The 24,081-nt window shown below is 47.6% G+C and overlaps 1 protein-coding gene across 1 annotated transcript in view; it reads right to left on the bottom strand.

Moving 5' to 3' along the window:
* Positions 1-6,649: 6,649 nt before the first annotated feature.
* The window catches only part of STOML3 (stomatin like 3), an 84,031-nt gene continuing 66,599 nt past the window's right edge, over positions 6,650-24,081 (bottom strand). The window contains exon 9 of the mRNA XM_066582523.1: positions 6,650-6,724. Coding sequence (XP_066438620.1) covers positions 6,665-6,724 — 60 coding nt within the window. The 3' untranslated portion in view covers positions 6,650-6,664. The remainder of the gene's footprint in view (positions 6,725-24,081) is intronic.

The following is a 24,081-nucleotide window of genomic DNA, read 5'->3' as shown; positions in this document are numbered from 1 at the left end:
GCTCCTGCTCCCGGGCGGCCACGGGATACTGCAACGCCCGTGGACAGGCAGCCTAAGTCAAACACCAGTCAATGGTCTTCAGGTCATCTATGTCTTCTAATGCAAATGTACAGAGATAATACTCTGCAGTACAGAAGTAATGTAGTGTATTATCTAAGCGATCATAAGATCGCAGGTTCAAGTCCCTGACACGGACATAAAAAGAGGTAGAAGACAAAAACATTTTTAAAAAATCAACATAAAAATAATAAACCTCCCTGTTTTGCACGCCTTCCCTTTTATTGTTTAGAAAAATGAACTAAAAAAACACATTTGGTATCACCGCATGCAGAATGACCTGTACAATAGAATTGAACATACCTTTTAACCCGCATATCAAACACTATAAAAAAGCCTAACATTTTTTTTAAAGTCATACATACCCCAAAATGGTACCAATAAAAGCTACAGATCATAACACAAGAACAATATCCTACACCGCTCAGTCAAAAGTGGAAAAACAAAAAAGTTCTAGGTCTTTGAATGCAGTGATCCCAAAAGCAAATTATTTTCCAACCTAAAATAATACAATTTTGGTATCGTCGCAGTCACAACTGTCCACAAATTATATCATACACTGCAAGAAAAAAGGGCAGAATTGCTGTGTTCTTTTACCTTGCTCCCAAAAATGTCTAAAAGTTATATAACACATTATATGTCCCCAAAAATGGTGCCAAATAACTACATTTCACCATGAAACGAGCAGGCCCTTAAATGGCAATGTCGACAGAAAAATAAAGTTTTGAAAACCTGCGATTACGAGTTATCTCCAAAAATCATAAAATCCCCCCAAATCATCACGTCCTTACAGGGTAATAGAAACATCTTAGATGTTCTGGGACTGCCCTATAATCCAGAACATCTGAATCTGACGCCAACAAATAAACTTTGAATGCATTTTTAGTGGGTATTCTTATATCTTGTCCCCGCCAGGCTGATGGGTGGAGATGGGCTGAGGTGAAGGGAACGCCCAGAGCTTCTTATTGGCAGCCATATACACCCCCTCACTGCTGTGCCCAGAGCTCTGTGCTGGCTGATGATTGGCTGCTTTTATACACACTTTCAGCCACCTTCAGGGAGCAGCAGCTCGGTGGAGATGTGGAAAGGCTTCACAGAGAGAAGGAGCTCCCTGTGTGTCGCTGGGTTGTCATGGCAACAGGATGCCAGATACAGGTGTCCTGCTGCAGTGAATGGGCGGCTATCACAGCGGGGTGAACAGCGCATTCGGACGGGAAACAGCAGGGGTGAGCAGTGGAGCCGGGCTCCTGCTATTAGCAGGGGTGAACAGCGGAGCCGAGCTGAGACTTTCAGCAGGTGTGATTTGCCGGGTTGTCATGGCAGCAGGACGCCAGATACAGGCGTCCTGTTTTGCCAGTGACTAAATTAATAGTGTACAAAAAAAACGATTTATTTTTATCCTTTCTTTTTTTCTTTTTTTTTTTTTAAAGCCCTCTTTTACTCTTTTTTTTCTCTATTTTCATGAAGCACATTAAACATTTCAGCTAAACCCCACATATGTGATATCACCGCTGGTCCCCTTCACGGAGGGATTTCTGCAGTGGTTCCTCGGGTTGTCATGGCAGTAGGATGCCAGCTACAGACGTCCTGCTGCGGTAAATCGGGGGCTATTACAGCGGGAGTGAACAGCGCAGCCGACCGGGAAACAGCGGGGGTGAGCAGTGGAGCTGGGCTGCTGCTATGAGAGGAGAAAACAGCATGGGTGAACACCGGGAGCCGGGCTGCTGCTATGAGTGGGGGTGAACAGCGGAGCCGGGCTGCGGCTCTCAGCGGGGGCGAATCACCGGGTTGTCATGGCAACAGGACGCCAGATACAGGTGTCCTCCTTTGCCAGTGACTAAATCAACAGTGTACAACAAAAAAAAACACTATTTTTTTTAAAAGCCATCTTTTACTCTTTTTTTCCGCTATTTTCATGAAGCACATTAAACATTTCGGCTAAACCCCACATATGTGATATCACCGCTGGTCCCCTTCACGGAGGGATTTCTGCAGTGGTTCCCACGGCGGAGTAATGCAGCATGTTGTATTTTAGTACGTTAGTAGACAACCCAGAAAAACGCAGATTTTTTCACAATCGCCAGCAGGGAGTTTTTGGTTATCCCTGCGTGATTCCCGTCGCGTTAAACCGTGGGCGTATCCCGCTCCGTCCTTGGGCAGGAGCCCACAGGCCTCATGCCCACGGCCGTGCCGGACTCCGCCAGTGGAATATCGCAGCAGAATCCGACACGGCATCCCACAAGACCCCATACTCACCTCTCGGATAACATGACGCGCCGGCGGTGAGCAATGACGCGACTGCCGGTGGGCGGTGAACCTAATAGCTCAGTGCCTAAAAGTGTGATTCTGCCACGGATTTACGCTGCAGGAAAGAAATTGTGCCATGTTCTATTCTACCGCGTTATTCTGCGGCGCGAAGTCTCCATTAATATCGTATTAAGGAAGACCTCCCGGCGACCGTGTTATTCCGCGATCAAGGCGTAATACCGCGGCGGAATCCAGCTCTAGCCATCGACATCCGGCCTACTAGCTCAATGTTCACGCTGTAGAATTCTGCAGCGTGAAAGAAACCGCGGCATGTTCTAATTGCAGTAGAAAAACGCGCAGCCAGCCTCCATTGTAATCAATGAAAGCTGTCCGTCACGCGATACTTCCGCTGGAAGCAAGGCGGAAGTATCGCATGATTATGCGTTACCGCCCACCAGAGGCTGTATCATCGCCTCATCCAGCGCGCCATGTGATCCGAGAGGAGAGTATGGGGTCTTGTAGGATCCGCGTCGGACTCAACTGCGATATTCTGCTGGCTGAGTCCACCATGGCAATGGGCATTAGGCCTAAGGGCTCCTGCCCATGGACGGAACGGGATACGCCTGCAGATTAATGCCACAGGGATAACCAAAAAGTCCCTCCTGGTGATTGTGGAAAAACGCGTGTTTTCTGCGGTGTCCAGGAGGTCTCCATTAATAGTATATTAATGGAGACCCCAGAACGCAGAAAAACATGCTAAAATAGAATATACTGCGATTTTTTTCCCGCAGCCAAAATATGTGGTGGCATCATTCCACCGCGGGAACCACTGTAGAAATCCCTCCGTGAAGGGGACCAGCGGTGATATCACATATGTGGGGTTTAGCTGAAATGTTTAATGTGCTTCATGAAAATAGGGGGAAAAAAGAGTAAAAGACAGCTTTTAAAAAAAAATAAAAAGGAAAAAAATAAGTTAAAGAAAAAAAATCGTTTTTTGTTTTGTACACTATTGATTTAGTAGTCACTGGCAAAACAGGACGCCTGTATCTGGCGTTCGGTTGCCATGGCAACCTGCCAATTCAATCTCGCTGAGAGCCGCAGCCCGGCTCTGTTGTTCACCCCCGCTCATGGCAGCAGCCCAGCTCCACTGCTCACCCCTGCTGTTTCCCGGCCGGCTACGCTGTTCACCCCCGCTGTGATAACCCCCCATTCACTGCAGCAGGACGCCTGTAGCTGGCGTCCTGTTACCATGACAACCCAGCGACACAGAGGAACCTCTCTCCCTCTGTGAAGCCTTTCCTGCTGCTCTCTGCAGCTCCCTGAAAGTGGCTGAAGCAGCCAATCAGCAGCCAGCACAGAGCTCTGGGCACAGCAGTGAGGGGGTGTGTGTGGCTGCCAATAAGAAGCTCTGGGCGTTCCCTTCACCTCAGCCCATCTCCACCCATCAGCCTGGTGGGGACAAGATATAACAATACCAGCCTCACTCAGATAACTATAATCTCAGGTGCAACTCGCATCAGACAGCGCATGGACACCCGATGTTCACAGTCACATCGCATTTGCTATTCTTGTCGTTAATACGGATGAAAATCGACCATGCAGTGATTGTTTTTCACACTCGCCCATGTGTAGAGCTGCATAGATTATAATGGGTCTGTGCGCTGGCTGTGAAATACAAGGCCATATTATGCACTCCATCTGAATAAAGATTATTATCCTGACAAATAGTATTGTCGACCCATCCTCAGAATAGGTCACCAATAGTTGATCGGCTAAGATCCACTGCTCAGAACCCTGGTTGTCCTCTATCTGTGTTTATCAGGAGGGGGAGGGGGACTGTTAACTTGTATGTGGCTGGAGGAGGGGGGTGACTGAAGTGCAGGGTTGGGGCTGCTTCTCCAAGCCCAAGTAATATCTTCCCTCCGCTGCCTGCACCCCCCACGCTTGCACGCTGGAGTTTCTCCTTCCTCCCATAGCCACACTGGTAGGGGAGGGGGATAGAGCCAGTATGCAGACTTGGAGTTGCTTCTGTCCACCCCCGGCGTTATGGCAGTGAAGGAGGACTCCCCGATGCATTCCATCCACTTACACAGGCTGGGGGCCTCCTCACCAGATGTCTCCCCCACCCCTGGTGATCCTAGGTGCAGTCAGGAGTCACCCCTATCAGCTGCAGAGCGCCTCCGTCAGCCGCCCCGGTCGCAGTCAGTGCTCGTGGGCCCTCACAGCAAGACCATGGACCTCACCGGACCTCTGTTCACCCTTGTTCCAGCTTAAACCTGATATCCAGTACAGAATTCATACAAAAAAATATTTCCATGACAAAAATGACACTCGCAGAACTCGAAATACACACAAAGTTTTATTGTTTTTTTTTATTGCTTTATAAACAAAAACAATAAGATGCGCACCCTAAGTCAAGATATTTCTAGTAAAATAATTTTTTTAAAATAAAAAATCCCCAGGCAGGAGTGTGAGGCCGGTTGAGAACTTAAAAAGTGTCTAGCTTGGTCATGGCTAGCGGGTCTATAATGGGTCTCTTGACTTTGCTGCTAGAGGCAATTGGGAAAATAGGTTGCTTGAATCAGTTGGTGTGCGGCGGGAGGCAGTACGGATATTTCCTAAATTGGTGAGGCCACAGATGGTGGGGCTTCAAGGACCTGCTCTCTTTTATGGTTGGGATTAACGATATGTAATTTTATGTTGTTATGTTTGTCATAAATGGCTGCTGTAGCCAAAATTATCCAGAGGATTAAGTGGTGTATGTCATTACTTACACACTCAAAGGGATATTGGTGAAGGTAAAAGGTTTAAGGGTGCAGCTAGGATCGACTCCATTTTACCCGGGGTTAACCTAAACACTACAGAATCTATGTCACCACTACAACAGAATTAAATTAAGCGAGTTTGCCAAAAGTTTTTTTTTTCTTAACAGACTTTACTCTGATAGAAAACAACTTGGAATATTTTGACAAACCAGCTTTTTTGATTCTGTCAATCCCCCAACCATACTCCCATCTTTAGCGTACGAACTGCAGTCAATTAATTTAAATACAAGAAAAAGTCATTTCTCAATGATACGGGTGAAAAAAGCACTGATTCGACTCTCAGCAAGACTTACAAAAGATTCCATGACAAAAAAAAAATAAAAATCCATGACAAATCAGAATATTCCATGACATTTCCAGGTATTCCGTGACTTTCATGAAATTCCAGGTTTTCCATGTTGCGTATGAACCCTGCAGAAGCTCTGGTTCAGTCACGGGTAATTGCTCTCTTTGTGGCGCCGCTACTCGGTCCCGGGCGTGTGCGATATGTGCAGCAGGGGCTTCCAACCACAGGTCCTGCTACTTTAGTCTGGGGGTGAGAAAGGGTGAACAAGTCGGGCTAGGCCGCCAACCCGATCAACCCGCACTGCTGTAGTGTTGATCCCCTGCAAGGCTCCCCGAAGGCAGAAGCGTGTATCCGAAGGGCATGCTCTGTGTATTATTCTTGCTGGGTGACTAAGATTTCTATCTAAAAAGTCTGCTCAAGGGAGGAGCTCAGTAGCATGCGTGTTCTCTTCCCGACTGCCAGTCATGCCCCCCCCCCCTTTCCCCAGCGACGTTTGATGTTTGATCCCACTATGGAATGGATGTTGAAGGAAAAACAAATATCAAACCCTTCTGTCCTGGGTACCAGAATCCAACACCTTCATAAGGGGCCTATTTTGACATTTGCTATGGGCCCCCCTCTCTTCTATGTATGCTACCGTTAATACCTAACATCAAATGGGAGGGTGGCTGGGCAACTTCTTCTGGACTTTGTGGGTGAAATGACCCAAATCCCGACACATTCCCAAGTCTTAAATCTAACCAGTGGTGAAATGATTACCTTGCTTCCCGATCCTGGGCCACCCAGTAACCACCCTGCTGATCCATGTCATTAGGCACATCAGTGGCCCAATGACATCCCATCATCAGGGGACAATAAAATCTTCTCTACAGAAAGGCGGAAGAAAACCCCACCAAAAGAAATGAACCCTTTTTCAGAGGAAGGGTAAGGAATAGGTGCAGGGATGATTGCAATCCCATGTGGATCCTTCCTAATAGTCCAGACTCCCTATGTTATTTACATATGCAGTATACATGCATGAATATGGATACCGAACTCTTCAGAAGCATCTTCTATGTACAGTAAATTCCATATAAATCATATATATATATAAATCTGAAATGGCTCTAGTGGCATGAGGCGAATCATTTCTTAATAATGCCTTGCAGTAAGTCAATGGGGATGGGGAATACAATGGTGGAATTCTGTGTTGCAATGGTGTTAAAAGTTTGCAGGTAACGAAGTTGTAGAGCTGCAGGGGATTCACAAATTACAATGGAGGCTTCTTTCTGGCTCGAGAGGCATTCATCTCACCTTCAGCTGCCACAATCTTTAATGGTAGACATGAAGGTTATTTTACATTGCTCACTATGGTCACTAATATTTTTTTGACATATTGGTTAAGTTGCTCTGCAGTAGAGATGAGCGAACACCAAAATGCTTGGGTGCTCGTCGCTCGAGTCAAACTTCGTAATGCTCGAGAGCTCGTTTCGAGTAACGAACCCCATTGAAGTCAAATGGGGACTCGAGCATTTTTGTATGGGACCAATGCTCCGCATAGGGGATGATTTGTGAAACACCGGAAAACCTCAGAAGGTCATGGAAACACCACAGAAACGGATAGAGAACGGCAGGAGCAGCATGCATGGCTGTATCTGAGGCTCCCAGGTCACATTGGGGGCAAGAGCCTGGCGGTCACTCCCCTAACAATTTACTTGGGACAGACCATCATTAGCAAGGCACATGCGCTGGTACATCTTAGCTAAACACCACACTAGCCGCAACCAAGGACAATCACCGCCTGCAGGTGACACCACTGCCTCTTCTACTGGGTTACATGCTGGCATTACTATCCAATCATCCGCACGAGCCTGCATACACAGCATACTCAAATTTTTCCCTGTGCAGCGTTCAGCTGTCCTCATGCCACATGCTCGTTTGATAGCCACACCACCCTCATGTCTATTTATAAGTGCGTCTGCGTTGAAGAGGACACGGAGACACACACTGCAGAGGGTTGGCAGGGGCTGGCAGCGACCCTCTTTGAAAGTGTGGGCGATAGCCCACAATGCTGATGAGAGTTGATGATAAATTGATGTACGATCATAATTCCAATCCCTTGCTACCTCCATCACAAAATTGTCAGGAGCCGGAAACGTGGGCATAAAGGGAACTCTGGTGTCAGCACTTCTACGCATCTCCACAATGCGGCAGCGCATACTAACACAAAAGATTGGTTTGAAGCCGGAGGTGACACAAAAGTAACCACCACAGGTGTACAGTGAGCCTATGAAAGTCACATGAAATCCGTTTTGCTTCCTGTGAATGCTCCAATCCAGTATCTCGGATAACTGTGGTAATTTGTAGTACGAGGGATAATACATGTCGCCCAGCGCTGATCCCCAGACCCCAAGCAGGAGGAGGAGGTGGCATAATAAGCCCTAGAAACCATGACCGAGGTCGGAGCCACAATACTCTGTGTGGGAAGCTCGTCAGCGGGCTCAGGGTCAGGCTCGGTCCCAGCCTCCACCTTGTATGACCCAAGGTGTCCTGAGTTACATAGCTATTGGAAACCCATGTGTCCCCACACACTTCATTCTGTGTATGTGTCAGATAGCAGAACACCGCAATGAGGGAAGCCTTCTGCGCCCAACCCAAGTCATTCAGTGTATCTGTGCCAGATAGCTAAAACACCGCAATGGGAAATCTAAACAGGAATAAAAGAAAGTGCCCAAACATGGCAGAGTTTCACCACGCCTAGGACCTCGGCCCACACTTCTGCCCTAGTCATTCAGTGTATTTGTGCCAGATAGGTAAAATACTGCAATGGGAAGTCTTTGTGCACCCACAGCATAAGCTAGTACAGCTGTGAAAGTCTCATTAAATCAGTTACAGCTGCTTTCATCGCTCCAAAGACTGGATGGCCCACAAAGAAGTTCCACAGGCCAAACCTGGCGCAATTGATTCTTCCCCCCCAGCACCTTTGCCTCTGTCCACACCCTAGCAATCGTGAGCATAAAGCAGACTTGGATGCTAGTACAGGTGTGAACGCCTCATTAAATCAGTTATGGTTGCTTTCATCGTTCCAAAGACCAGATGAACCACAAAGAAGTTCCACAGGCCAAACCTGGAGCAGTTGATTGTTCCCCCCCAGGACCTCGGCCTCTGCGCACACCCTCAGTAATCGTGGGCATAAAGCAGACTTGGTTGCTAGTACAGCTGTGAACATCTCATTAAATCAGTTGCGGTTGCTTTCATCGTTCCAAAGACTGGATGAACCACAAAGAAGTTCCACAGGCCAAACCTGGAGCAGTTGATTGTTCTCCCCAGGACCCCGACCTCTGCGCACACCCTCAGTAATTGTGGGCATAAAGCAAACTCGGATACTAGTACAGCTGTGAACGTCCCATTAATTCAGTAACGCTTCTTTGTTTGATCCAAACCAGTGTCTCAGATATCTGTGGCAACACGAGAGCAAATACATGTTGCCCAGAGCTGATCCCCAGACCCCAAGCAGGAGGAGGAGGGGGCATAATAAGGCCGAGAAACCATGACCGAGGTAGGACCCGCAATACTCTGTGTGGGAAGCATGTGAACGGGCCCTGGGTCAGGCTTGGTCCCAGCCTCCACCTTGTGTGACCCAAGGTGCCGTGAGTTACATAGCTATGGGAAATCCATGTGTCCCCACACACTTTATTCTGTGTACATGTCAGACAGCTGAACACCGCTATGGGAAACCTTTGTGCACCCACAGTATAGGCGAACCCCTTAAACCTTTCAGCTGCAAGTTTATAAGCGGACCCCTGAAACTTTTCTGTTGCAAGAGTATAGGTGAACTCCTCAAACCTTTTAGTAGCAAGTGTATAGGCGGACCCCTCCAACCTTTTAGTAGCAAGTCTATAGGCGAACTCCTGAAACCTTTTAGTAGCAAGTGTATAGGCGAACCACTCAAACCTTTCAGTAGCAAGTGTATAGGCGGACCCCTGTAACATTTTTGTAGCAAGAGTATAGGCGAACCCCTCAAACCTTTCAGTACCAAGAGTATAGGCGGACCCCAGTAACATTTCTGTAGCCAAAGTATAGGCGGACTAGTAACATTACTGTAGCAAGAGTATAGGCGGAGGCCTGTAACATTTCTGTAGCAAGAGTATAGGCAAACCCCTCAAACCTTTCAGTAGCAAGTGTATAGGCGGACCCCTGTAACATTTCTGCAGCAGGAGTATAGGCAAACCCCTCAAACCTTTCAGTAGAAAGAGTATAGGTGGGCCCCTATTAATATTTCTGTAGCTAGAGTATAGGCAAAGCCCTGAAATATTGGTGTACCAAGAGTATAGACGAACACCAGAAAAAAATTGTTTACCAAGAGTGCAGGCGAAGCCCGTAAAAATTATTTTGTTAACAGTATTAGCAATGGCCTGAAAAATTGGTACAAGTGTACCTGTGAGAAATTGCTGAACGCCAAAGGCAGGTGAAACCCATGAACATTTTTTAAAGATACAGCTCGTTATTGCTTAATTTGTAACAGAGCCTGGAGGCAGCCCTCCAAAAAATTGAATTAAGTTTAACTTTTAAAACTTTTAAACAGAGCCTTTTGGGCCGCAGAGAAATTGCCAGTTCAGCGTGATCACATGCTGTTTTAGGAGGAGGAGTAATATCCGAGAGGGATAGACAAAGCTAATGCTCCCCTTTTTTGGGGTGATAGAAGATGCATTTTTCTCCTGCTGCAGCAAAAAGAATCTTTAGGATCCGCTGCTTTCCACCGGCGGAGAAGAGAAGTCTGGGGAAATCCAGCCTTTGTTCATCTTTTTGAGGGTAAGCATGTCGGCGTTGTTAGTTGACAGGCGGGTACACTTATCTGTGATGATCCCCCCAGCAGCACTAAACACTCTCTGACAAGACGCTAGCGGCAAGGCAGGCCAGCACCTCCTGGGCGTACAGCGCAAGTTCATGCCACATGTCCAGCTTTGACACCTATTAGTTGTATGGAGCAGAGGGATCACATAGGATTGTGGTACGGTCGGCTATGTACTCTCTCATTATCTTTTTACAGTGCTCCCTCCGACTTAGTCCTTACTGGGGAGTGGTGACACAGTCTTGCTAGGGAGCCATAAAACTAGCAAAGACCTTGGAGAGTGTTACTCTGCCTGCGCTGGTCATGCTGCCTGATCCCCGCACCTCCCCTGCTAATTGGCCCTCTGAACTGCATCTTCTACCGATAGTGCTGTCAGATGGGAACTTTAGCATCACTTTTTCCACCAGGGCCCTGTGGTATCGCATCACTCTCGTACCCCTTTCCTCTTCGGGAATGAGAGTGGAAAGGTTCTCCTTATACTGTGGGTCGAGAAGCGTGTACACTCAGCAATCCGTGTTGGCAAGAATGCGTCTAATGCGTGGGTTACGGGAAAGGCAGCCTAACATGAAATCAGCCATATGTGCCAGTGTCCCAATACGCAACACATCGCTCCTCCTCCTCCTCCAAAACCCGCTGAGAGATAGCGACATACTGTCATCCCCCATCTCCTATTCTAAACGCAAAGCATCTGCCTTTATACTTAGCAGCGAAGTTCTCAGCAGGCAAAGCAGCAGAATAATAACGCTAATGATGGCCGCATCACCGCTCACCATTTTGGTAGACTCCTCAAAGTTTCCGAGGACCTGGCAGATGTCGGCCATCCATGTCCACTGCTCTGTAAAGAACTGCGGAGGCTGACTACCACTCCGCCGCCCATGTTGCAGCTGGTATTTCACAATTGCTTTACGCTGCTCATACAGCCTGGCGAACATGTGCAGTGCAGAATTTCAGCGCGTGGGCCGTCGCACAGCAGTCAGTGCTCTGGCAGCTGAAACCGGCGTTGCAGTGTCCTGAGGTTGTCAGGATCCGTGGTGGCATGGCACGTGTGTGAGGCTGCCAAGCTGCAGAGCCGCCACCAGGTTACAGCCATTGTCACACACGAACATGCCCGGTTGGAGGCTCAGCGGTGAAAGCCAGAGGTCGGTCTGCTCCGTCAGACCCTGTAACAGCTTGGGGGCTGTGTGCCTCTTGTCACCTAAGCTGATTAGTTTAAGCACGGCTGTTTGACACTTGCCCACCGCTGTGCTGCCGCGCGCTACCGACTGCTGGTGATGTGCTCACACTTCGTAATTGAGAGGTGGAGGAGGACGAGGAGGAGAGGGGTCTGGAGAAGGTGGTATAATACGCCGCAGATACCAGCACCGAGGTAGGACCCACTATTCTTGGTGTGGGTAGCACGTTAGCAGTCTCAGGCTCTGACTCGGTCCCAGCTTCCACCAAGTTCATCCAATGTGCCGTCAGGGTGATATAGTGGCCCTGCCCGCCAGTACTTGTCAACGTGTCCGTCGTTAAGTGGACCTTCCCAGTAACTGCGTTGTTGGGGGAACGGGTAATGTTACGGGAGACATGCTGAAGGTTTACGTTCCCTCTTAAACCCAGGGGTAACAGCAAATAAACCTAGCCTATTTTATCCCTATCTATGCTCAGGCAAACAACACTAATCGCTGGAAGCCTGGCTACAGAGAGTAGTAAGTAAACCAAAACAAAAAATGTCAAATAAATCTGGCAGCAGCTCCAGCCTTGGTGGTAGGCTGGAGCTGCTGCCAGATTTATCTGACATTTTTGGGTCAGAAAGTGAGGGTCAGAAAGTGAGGTTAGGAAGTTGTCAACTTTCTTCTCGTTCAGACACATTGTGTTCTGGGACCCTTCATAGCCGTGATCTTGGCACTGGCAGATCATATCCAACTGATGAAAGATTGCCTGCGGATGTGTATCCCATTTGCATTTCATCAATTGTATAGATGATCAGATGATTTCTACATTACATAGCGGAATTCACTCAAATTTTATTGAGGAAATACTAAACGCTTGTAATCTATTTCTATACACTCAATCCACTTAATTTAAATTTATGCTGCAATTGGGCATGAATAATTGAGTGTACGATCCTTGACAATTATCGGTTTCTATCTGTATGATACTTTTGCTCCTGATGAATCGCGTAAGCGAGGAAACATGTTGAACCTGACAGACGAGAGCTTGATGTATAACGGAATCGATATGGATTCCTTCTATATTGTCTGATACTAAATGGGACAACAAGGATCATAGTTACCAGAATATCACTATTGTGACAACTATAGCAGTCCACCACTACTATACCTGTGTGGCTGCTTGAGAAGAAACGTATAAGTAAATACATCATCTGAACACACATTCAGTTTTCTTTTATGAAGCCTTCACCTTTCCTTGTAGGATTTTATAATAAAAGTTATATTTTATTTTAGGATTTCAGTCTGTGAATAGAATAGAAAAACACAAAATACAAGAAATAATTGAAACTTTTGGAATAGAAGACGCCAAACCAGTAAAGTCACCAATGGAAACCAATTACCTGAAGGAGATGAATAGCCAAGATAATCCACTACCAACTAACACTCAGTACAGGAAAGCAATAGGAAAATTGCTGTACATTACCACTGCTACAAGGTCTGACATTGCAGCAGCTATCAGGATCCTATGCAGAAAGGTATCAACGCCAAGTCAGACCGATTGGAATGCTGTAAAGAGAGTCATTCGCTATCTTAAAGGGACTTCGAACTACAAGCTAAAGTTACCAGCAAGTGATGAAAGCATCCTGACAGGATACGTGGATGACACCATTGACAGAAAATCTACCAGTGGATACTTGTTTCTTCTGTCAGGGGCTCCTGTCAGTTGGATTAGCAGAAAACAGCTCACTGTTGCACTATCATCCACTGAAGCAGAGTATGTTGCGGCAGCACAGGCAAGTCAAGACGTTATATGGCAACTGTTAGCGGATCTAGGTCAACAACAGTTGGAAGCAACAAAAATTTTTGAAGACAAACATGAATGCCTTGCTCTTGCACAAATGGAAAGAGTCAGCTCAAGAACCAAGCATATCGATGTGAAGTTCCACTTTCTGAGAGATCTTCAAAAACAGGGACTTCTTGAGTTACTTTATTGCCCGACTGAAGATATGACCGCGGATATCCTTACCAAGCCTCTCACCGCTGATAGACATTTAGAGCTAACAAAGAAGCTAGGCCTAATAGACTAAGCCTCAGCTGTTTAGAAGGGGTGTTAGAGATACAACAGCTACTTGTCATGTATATTGCTGGAAGGACTGCAGTTTACTAACAGGACAGTAGATGGCGATGTCACTAATGCTTATACATAGTCTTTCTGGTATTGAAATGTTTATTGCTGTACTGCTGTATACTCTCTGTTTTTCCCCCTTCCTTCTTCCTGTCTGTGTACAGTCCACCATGCTAGGTTTTATCTCTCTGTGCTGAGGCTTATACAGGGAAAGTGTTAGAGTAGGATCCTGTCTTCAAGAACCCCAACGGTCCTTCTTAGGCCTACTCCTCATCGTGTGCATTACTGTTGTGGCTGGCTGGGAGCAGTAGTGCATCATTTTTTTTTAAGCATTTGGGCCTTTACAGGCCAATACACATATACTGTTCTGTGTCTGCAGTGTCGTAGGCAGAGTTGAGGGGAAAAGCTGCTTATACAGGGAAAGTGTTAGAGTAGGATCCTGTCTTCAAGAACCCCAACGGTCTTTCTTAGGGCTACATCTGACCCTGTACATTACTGTTGTGGCTGGCTGGGTGCAGTAGTGCACCAATTTTGTTTTGTTTTTAAAACATCTATCCCTCTGCAGAGCATTACAGCTATAACAGCTCACTCTCATCGCTAAATAGTACGCAAATATTTCCTGGGCCACTGCAGAACAGCATTTCACAGATTCCATTCTATGTGTTGGGTGAAGTTGCAGCAGTTATCAGCACAATCCACTGGCTGTATAGCTTTCTACCCCTGTACAGACCGTCGCACAATACCCTTTCCCTGGGGGCGGTGAAGTTGTTTTTTCTTTTTTTTTCTTTTTAAGAAATCTATATCTCTCAGCAGAGCATTACAGCTCTCAGTCTGCAGTGCATTAGGCAGAGTTGAGGGAAAGTGTTTGAGTAGAATCCTGTCTTCAAGAACCCTAACAGTCCTTCTTAGGGCTACTCCTGATCCTGTGGTTTACAGTTGTGGCTGGCTGGGAGCAGTAGTGCACCAATTTAGTTTTTTTAAAACACATATCCCTCTGCAGAGCATTACAGCTATAGCAGCTCACTCTCATCGCTAAATAGTATGCAAATATTTCCTGGGCTACTGCAGAACAGCATTTCACAGATACCATTCTATGTGTTGGGTGAAGTTGCCGCAGTTATCAGCACTATCCACTGGCTGTATAGCTTTCTGCCCCTGTGCAGACCGTCGCACAATACCCTTTCCCTGGGTGCCGTGAAGTTTCTTTTTTTTTTCTTTTTAAATAATATATATCTCTCTGCAGAGCATTACAGCTCTCAGTCTGCAGTGCATTAGGCAGAGTTGAGGGAAAGTGTTTGAGTAGGATCCTATCTTCAAGAACCCCAACGGTCCTTCTTAGGGCTACTTCTCATTCTGTGCATTACAGCTGTGGCTGGCTTTTTTAAAATATCTATCCCTCCGCAGAGCATTGCAGCTATAACAGCTCACTCTCATCGCTAAATAGTATGCAAATATTTCCTGGGCCACTCCAGAACAGCATTTCCCAGATACCATTCTATGTGTTGGGTGAAGTTGCCGCAGTTATCAGCACAATCCACTGGCTGTATAGCTTTGTGCCCCTGTACGGACCGTCGCACAATACCCTTTCCTTGGGTGCGGTGAAGTACCTGCAGTTATTAGCACTGTCCACTGGCTGTATAGTTTTCTGCCCCTGTGCAGACCGTCGCACAATACCCTTTCCTTGGATGCGGTGAAGTTGCCGCAGTTATTAGCACTGTCCACTGGCTGTATAGCTTTGTGCCCCTATGCAGACCATCACACAATACCCTTTCCCTGGGGGCGGTGAAGTTGTTTTTTGTTTTTTTTTCTTTTTAAGAAATATATATCTCTCTGCAGAGCATTACAGCTCTCAGTCTGCAGTACATTAGGCAGAGTTGAGGGAAAGTGTTTGAGTAGAATCCTGTCTTCAAGAACCCCAACGGTCCTTCTAAGGGCTACTCCTGATCCTGTGGATTACAGTTGTGGCTGGCTGGGAGCAGTAGTGCACAATCCACTGGCTGTATAGCTTTGTGCCCCTGTACGGACCATCGCACAATACCCTTTCCTTGGGTGCGGTGAAGTACCTGCAGTTATTAGCACTGTCCACTGGCTGTATAGCTCTCTGCCCCTATGCAGACCATCACAAAATTCCCTTTCCTTGGGTGCGGTGAAGTTGTTTTTTTTTCTTTAAAAAAAAAAAAATATCTCTGCAGAGCATTACAGCTCTCAGTCTGCAGTGCATTAGGCAGAGTTGAGGGAAAGTGTTTGAGTAGGATCCTGTCTTCAAGAACCCCAACGGTCCTTCTTAGGGCTACTCCTGATCCTGTGCATTACAGTTGTGGCTGACTGGGAGCAGTAGTGCACCAATTTTGTTTTTTTAAAACATATATCCGTCTGCAGAGCATTACAGCTATAACAGCTCACTCTCATCGCTAAATAGTACGCAAATATTTCCTGGGCCACTGCAGAACAGCATTTCACAGATTCCATTCTTTGTGTTGGGTGAAGTTGCCGCAGTTATCAGCACTATCCACTGGCTGTATAGTTTTCTGCCCCTTTGCAGACTGTCGCACAAGACCCTTTCCCTGGGTGCCGTGAAGTTGTTGTTTTTTTTTCTTTTTAAAAACTGTATCCCTCTGCAGAGCATTACAGCTATAGCATTCTCAGTCTCATCGCCAAATGGTACGCAAATATTTCCTGGCCCACTCCAGATCATTGCAGCTATACCATCCTATGTGTACAGAGCCTTAGGCAGAGGGCTCACTCTCATCGCTAAATAGTACGCAAATATTTCCTGGGCCACTCCAGAACAGCATTTCACAGATACCATTCTATGTGTTGGGTGAAGTTGCCGCAGTTATCAGCACTATCCACTGGCTGTAGAGATTTCTGCCCCTGTGTAGACCGTCGCACAATACCCTTTCCCTGGGTGCCGTGAAGTTTCTTTTTTTTTTCTTTTTAAATAATATATATCTCTCTGCAGAGCATTACAGCTCTCAGTCTGCAGTGCATTAGGCAGAGTTGAGGGAAAGTGTTTGAGTAGGATCCTGTCTTCAAGAACCCCAATGGTACTTCTTAGGGCTACTTCTCATTCTGTGCATTACAGCTGTGGCTGGCTTTTTTAAAAATATCTATCCCTCTGCAGAGCATTACAGCTATAGCAGATCACTCTCATCGCTAAATAGTATGCAAATATTTCCTGGGCCACTGCAGAGCAGCATTTCACAGATTTCATTCTATGTGTTGGGTGAAGTTGCCGCAGTTATCAGCACAATCCACTGGCTGTATAGCTTTGTGCCCCTGTACGGACCGTCGCACAATACCCTTTCCTTGGGTGCGGTGAAGTACCTGCAGTTATTAGCACTGTCCACTGGCTGTATAGTTTTCTGCCCCTATGCAGACCATCACAAAATTCCCTTTCCTTGGGTGCGGTGAAGTTGTTTTTTTTTCTTTAAAAAAAAATATATCTCTCTGCAGAGCATTACAGCTCTCAGTCTGCAGTGCATTAGGCAGAGTTGAGGGAAAGTGTTTGAGTAGGATCCTGTCTTCAAGAACCCCAACGGTCCTTCTTAGGGCTACTCCTGATCCTGTGCATTACAGTTGTGGCTGACTGGGAGCAGTAGTGCACCAATGGTGTTTTTTTAAAACATATATCCGTCTGCAGAGCATTACAGCTATAACAGCTCACTCTCATCGCTAAATAGTACGCAAATATTTCCTAGGCCACTCCAGAACAGCATTTCACAGATTCCATTCTATGTGTTGGGTGAAGTTGCAGCAGTTATCAGCACAATCCACTGGCTGTATAGCTCTCTGCCCCTGTGCAGACTGTTGCACAATACCCTTTCTTTGGGTGCGGTGAAGTTGCCGCAGTTATTAACCCCTTAATGACGCGGCCCCTTTTTGTTTTTCCATTTTCATTTTTTCCTCCCCCCTTCAAAAAAATCGTAACTCCTTTATTTATCCATCGACGTCGCTGTATGAGGGCTTGTTTTTTGCGGGACGAGTTGTAGTTTTTAATGGTGCTATTTAAAGTACCATATAATGTACTAAAAAACTTTTAAAAAATTCTTAGTGGAGTAAAATGAAAAAAAAAACAACATTTCGCCATCTTTCAGTACGTCTTGTTTCTACGGCGCACAAAAGTCAACAAAAGCGACATGATAACTTTATTCTATGGGTTGGTACGATTACTACGATACCAAACTTGTATAGGTTTTTTTTTACTACACTACTCTTTTTTTTTTCAAAGACATTTAATTTTTTTCAATTATTTTCTGCGGTCATTTTGTGTGCGCAATAACTTTTTTATTTTTCTGTCGACGTAGTTGAGCAAGGGCTCATTTTTGCGGGATGTTCTGTAGTTTCTGATAGTACCAATTTGGAATACATACGACTTTTTGATCGCTTTTTATTGCGTTTTTTCTGGGAGACAGGGTAACTAAAAAAATGCATTTCTGGCATTCTTTATTTATTTATTTTTTTGGACAACGTTTACCGTGCGGGAAAAATAATGCACTACTTTGATAGATCGGACTTTTACGGACGTGGTGATACCAAATACATAGTTGTATTTTATGATTTTGATTTTTTAATAATAGATATGGCATATATAGATATAGCATATATGGCATATATAGATATAGATATAACTTTTTTTTTTTTTACAATTAAAAAAACTTTATTGATTTTTTTTTACTTTACTTTAAAGTCCCCCTGGAGGACTACAAGCAGCGATGCTTTGATCGCTCCTGCAGTATGACCTAATGCTATAGCATTACGTCATACTGCATTCTGATAGGCAGTCTATCAAGCCACCCCATGGGGATGGCTTGATAGGCAGTCTGCTAAGGCAGCCTTGGGGCCTTTCTAAAGGCCCCCGGCTGCCATGACACCTGCACGGCTGCCCCGATCTCACTGCGGGGGGGGGCCGTGTGGGATGATGTTCGGGGGATTTAAATGCCACTATCAGAATTGACAGCGGCATTTAAATGGTTAATACCCGCAATCGTCCGAACGGATGATCGCGGCTATTACCCGTGGGTGTCAGCTGTATTAAACAGCTGATGCCCCCGCTGTATGCAGAGAGGTCGTCCCGCGACCTCTCTGCATACATACCCCGCCGCTCCATGATGTCATGGAGCAAGAAGGGGTTAACACTGTCCACTGGCTGTATAGCTTTCTGACCCTGTACAGACCGTCGCACAATACCCTTTCCTTGGGTGAGGTGGAGTTGCCGCAGTTATCAGCACAATTCACTGGCTGTATAGCTTTCTGCCCCTGGGCAGAACTTCGCACAATACCCTTTCCTTGGGTGTGGTGAAGTTGCCGCAGTTATTAGCACTGTTCACTGCCTGTATAGCTTTCTGCCCCTGGGCAGAGTGTAGCACAATACCCTTTCCTTGGTTGCGGTGAAGTTGCCGCAGTTACCAGCACTATCCACTGCCTTTCTATTTTTCTCCCACTGCATACAGCCTCTCTATTATATACAAGTCTCTGTGAGCGCCCCGTATCAGCGCAAGACAGCGGTTTAATTTTTTCCGGTCACAGCATAGAGCCTCCGGCATTTACACATCTCTTTGTGCGGTTAATTAGCCACTGTTCTCAGTGCTATACGGTGGGGTAATTTATTTTGGCCCTGCTCTATCCTTACTCCAACATGATGAGGAGTAGGCGTAAGGGTTGAGGACGTGGATGTGGACGCTGCCAAGTGAGGGTGTGGGCACAGGCCGAGGTCCTGGGCAGGGTTCATCACAGCTGGCTGCTGAGGGATTAGGAGAGCGCCAAGTCCCTATGCTCCCTAGCTTCCTATCACGATTTGCCGGTCCGCGTTGTAGACCTTTATTACAAGAAGAGCAGTGCAAGCAATCCCTCAGCAGCTGGCTGCTGAGGGATTAGGAGAGCGCCAAGTCCCTATGCTCCCCAGCTTCCTATCACGATTTGCCGGTCCGCGTTGTAGACCTTTATTACAAGAAGAGTCGTGCATGACAGATAATGCGTCCAGCAATGTATTAAACCCCCAGTCTTCTACACAGTCCACTACTCCCGGCCTAGGGACTGCATCTCTGAATCCTCTGGTTGCTCCTCCTTCCTCCCAACCTCGTCACTCTAGGAAAATGACAGATTCTGAGCAGGCAGACTCCCAGGAACTTTTCTCAGGTCCCTGCCCAGAGTGGGAAAAAACGGTTCCTCTCTCACCTGAGGAGTTTGTCGTGACCGATGCCCAACCTTTGGAAAGTTCCCGGAGTCCGGGTGATGAGGCTGGGGACTTTCGACTACTGTCTCAAGAGCTTTTTGTGGATGAGGATGATGAGACACAGTTGTCTGTCAGTGAGGTAGTAGTAAGGGCAGTAAGTCCGAGGAAGGAGCGCACAGGGGATTCGGAGGAAGAGCTGCTGGACGATGAGGTGACTGACCCCACCTGGTTTGCTAAGCCTACTGAAGACAGGGCTTCAGACAGGGAGGCAAGTGCAGCAGCAGGACAGGTTGGAAGAGGCAGTGGGGTGGCCAGCGGGAGGGGCAGGGCCAGAGCAAAGAATCCCCCAACTGTTTCCCACAGCACCCCCTCTTGGTAAGCCATCGTGCAGAGGGCTAGATGTTCAAAGGTGGATGTTTTTCAGTGAGAGCGTGGATGACCGACGAACAGTGGTGTGCAACCTGTGCCGCACCAAGATCAGCCGGGGAGCCACCACTACCAGCCTCACCACCACCAGCATGCGCAGGCATATGATGGCCAAGCACCCCACAAGGTGGGACGAAGGCTATTCACCGCCTCCGGGTCACACCACTGCCTCTTCCCCTGTGCCACAACCTGCCACTCAGATCCAATCCCCCTCCCTGGACGCAGGCACGAGCGTCTCCTGGCCTGCACCCACATCCTCACCTCCACAGTCCTCCACGGCCTCTAGCAATATCTCCCAGCGCAGCGTTCAACTGTCGCTAACACAAGCCTTGGAGCAAAAGCACAAATACGCCCCACCCACCCGCATGCACAAGCTTTAAACGTGCACACTGCCAAATTAATCAACCTGGAGATGCTGCCGTACAGGCTTGTGGAAACGGAGGCTTTCAAAAACATGATGGCGGTCCCACGCTACTCGGTCCCCAGTTGCCACTATTTTTCCGGGTGTTCCATCCCAGCCCCACACCAGCACATCTCCCGCTACATTACCCGTGCACTCAACAACACAGTTACTGGAAAGGTCCACTTAACGATGGACACATGGACAAGTACTGGCGGGCAGGGCCACTATATCTCCCTGACGGCACATTGAGTGAACTTTGTGGAGGTTGGGACCGAGTCAGAGCCTGGGACCGCTCATGTGCTACCCACACCAAGAATAGTGGGTCGCACCTCAGTGCTGGTATCTGCGGCATATTATGCCACCTCCTCCAACACCCCCCCCCCCCTCTCCTCCTCCAACACCTCCACCTCTCAATTACCAAGTGTGAGCACGTAGCCAGAAGTCGGTAGTGTGCAGCATGGCTGCACAGCGGTGGGCAAGCGTCAGCAAGCCGTGTTGAAACTAATCAGCTTAGGTGACAAGAGGCACACGGCCCCTGAGCTTTTACAGGGTCTGACGGAGCAAACCAACCTCTGGCTTTCGCCGCTGAGCCTCAAACCGGGCATGGTCGTGTGTGACAACGGCCGTAACCTGGTGGCGGCTCTGCAGCTTGGCAGCCTCACACACGTGCCATGCCTGGCGCACGTCTTTAATCTGGTGGTTCAGCAGTTTCTGAAAAACTACCCCCACTTGTCTGACTTGCTTGGCAAGGTGCGCCGCATGTGCGCACATTTCCGCATGTCCACCACGGATGCTGCCACCCTCAGGACACTACAATGTTGGTTTCAGCTGCCAGAGCACCGACTGCTTTGCGACGTGCCCACTCGCTGGAATTCTACGCTGTACATGTTGGCCAGGCTGTATGAGCAGCGTATAGCAATTGTGAAATACCAGCTACAACATGGGCAGCGGAGTGGTAGTCAGCCTCCGCAGTTCTTTACAGAGGTGTGGGCATGGATGGCCGACATCTGCCAGGTCCTTGGAAACTTTGAGGAGTCTACCCAAATGGTGAGCGGTGATGCGGCCATCATTAGCGTTACCATCCCGCTGCTTTGCCTGCTGAGAAGTTCGCTGCTTAGCATAAAGGCCGACGCTTTGCGGTTAGAAAAGGAGACAGGGGATTACAGTATGTCGCTTGATAGCCTGACGACCCTCACTTCTATATCTCAGCGGGTTTTGGAGGAGGAGGAGGAGGGGGAGGGCAAGGAGGAGGAGAGAGAGGGAAGAGACTGCTGGCCACACTGCAGAGGGTACCCATGCTTCTTGCCTCTCATCTGTTCAGCGTGTATGGGCTGAAGAGGAGGAGGAGGAGCATCCTCCTATTGAGGACAGTAATGTGTTGCATACTGGGTCTCTGGCACACATGACTGACTTCATGTTAGGCTGCCTTTCCTGTGACCCACAGGTTAGACGCATGCTTGCCAACACGGATTACTGGGTGTACACCCTTCTCGACCCACGGTATAAGGAGAACCTTTCCCCTCTCATTCCTGAAGAGGAAAGGGGTGCAATACCGAGAGTGATGCAATACCACAGGGCGCTGGTGGTAAAAGTGATGCTAAAGTTCCTATCTGACAGGCAATATGTCCAGCGCAGGCAGGGTAACACTCTCCAAGGCTTTTGCCAGTTTTATGGCTCCCCAGCAAGACTGTGTCACCACTACCCAGTCAAGACTGAGTCGGAGGGATCATTGTAAAAAGATGGTGAGGAAGTACATAGCCGACCGTACCACCGTCCTCCGTGATGCCTCTGCTGCATACAACTATTGGGTGTCAAAGCTGGACACGTGGCACAAACTTGCGCTGTATGCCCTGGAGGTGCTGGCCTGCCCTGCCGCTAGCGTGTTGTCAGAGAGGGTGTTTAGTTCTGCTGGGGGGGGATCATCACTGATAAGCTTATCCGCCTGTTAGCTGACAGCGCCGACATGCTTACCCTCATAAAGATGAACAAAGGCTGGATTTCCCCAGACTTCTCTTCTCCACCGGTGAAAAGCAACGCATGTTAAAGAATCTTTTCGCTGCAACAGGAGAAAAATGCATCCTCTATCACCCTAAAAAAAGGGGAGAATTAGCTTTGTGTATTATTATTACTCCTCCTCCTAAAACAGCATGTCATCACGCTAAACTGCCAATTTCTATGCAGCCCAAAATGCTCTGTTTATGTTTAAACGTTTTATTTGTATTTTTGCCAATATTACAAACATCATAACAAGTTGTGTTCAAGTATGTACTTCAGTATATCGCTTATCAAGCCACTTACGCCTCAAACATTATCTTGGAGTCCAAGTGACTCGTCAAAACTTTGGTGCATTGGTTTAAGTCACTTAACCGTTCAGTATATAAAACGTGACAAACAACTGTACATAGACACATTAGGGAAGGTTGGGGAGGGAAGGGGGGGGGGCAGCCATACCCCAGTCGTTCATGGTGAAGACGGCAGTGGAGCCCGGGCCCATGTGTGCTATTGGGCGTTTGTTTTGCCCCTCAAAGTCTGCCGGTTTCTATCCACGTCTTTAACCTCGCCGAAGTCCGGAAGGAGATCCACACCTGCCAAACTCCGTAGAACTTTTCCAGGGCTCCACTCTCGTCTGCCCCCAGTTCATCAAAGCACATGAGTTCATTAAGTTCTTCCACCCACATGGCCCTTGACGGTGGGGTTCTAGACCTTCACAGTCTCGGTATAATTCTTCTGACTGTCAAGATAAAGAAACGTAAAATGCTGTTTTTGATCGTTTTAATTGATCCCGGGAGGACTGAGAGAAGGGCCATCTCTATGGTTAATGTAACTTGAGGGGAGCAAATGGCATTATGTATCTCCATTACCTCTCTCCATAATGTGGCTATTGCCAGACAGCTCCACCAGATGTGGGACATATCACCTCTGTCCGCATTACATCTCCAGCATGTAGGTGGTGTAAGGGGGTATATTTTGTGCAGGGTCTCCGGGGTCCTATACCACCGGGACATAATCTTAAAATTAAGATCTTGTAATTTGCATGCTGATGATAATTTATGGCACATGCTCCATGCCCTCTCCCAGTCCTCCTGTGGGAGGCTCCTTCCCATTTCCCTCTCCCAGTTGGCCACGTAGTTAGGCATCTGGAACTCCGATCCCCGAGACTGCAGCTCTCCGTAGATTACGGATATCATGTGTCTCTGGACACCCGTTGACATGCATCTCTGCTCAAAGGCCGTAAGCGGTCTTGTAAGGTTTACCTGAGGGACCAGGGACCCCACAAACCCCCTAAGCTGGAAGTATTGCAGCCACGCGTTTGGCTGCGCGTCTCTCTCACCCAAGATTTCCAACAGCGATTTAATTCCCGTGGGGTTCATCACGTCTCGGAGGCGCGGAGTTGGGTTGATCGGTATCCCCAGGACTGGAAGTCCCTGCATGGATATCTCAAATTGTGGGTTAGCTGTCAGTGGAGTAAGTGGGCCTGGCACCGTTATTAGGCCTAAGTTCGGCGCAAATTCTGCCCATGTCCGAAGAAGTTGTTCCATAAATGGGGATATG

This window comes from Eleutherodactylus coqui, chromosome 1, assembly GCF_035609145.1.
Source record: "Eleutherodactylus coqui strain aEleCoq1 chromosome 1, aEleCoq1.hap1, whole genome shotgun sequence".
NCBI lineage: Eukaryota > Metazoa > Chordata > Amphibia > Anura > Eleutherodactylidae > Eleutherodactylus > Eleutherodactylus coqui.
The sequence above is the reverse complement of the archived record's forward strand: the minus strand, read 5'-3'. Positions and strand labels throughout refer to the sequence as shown.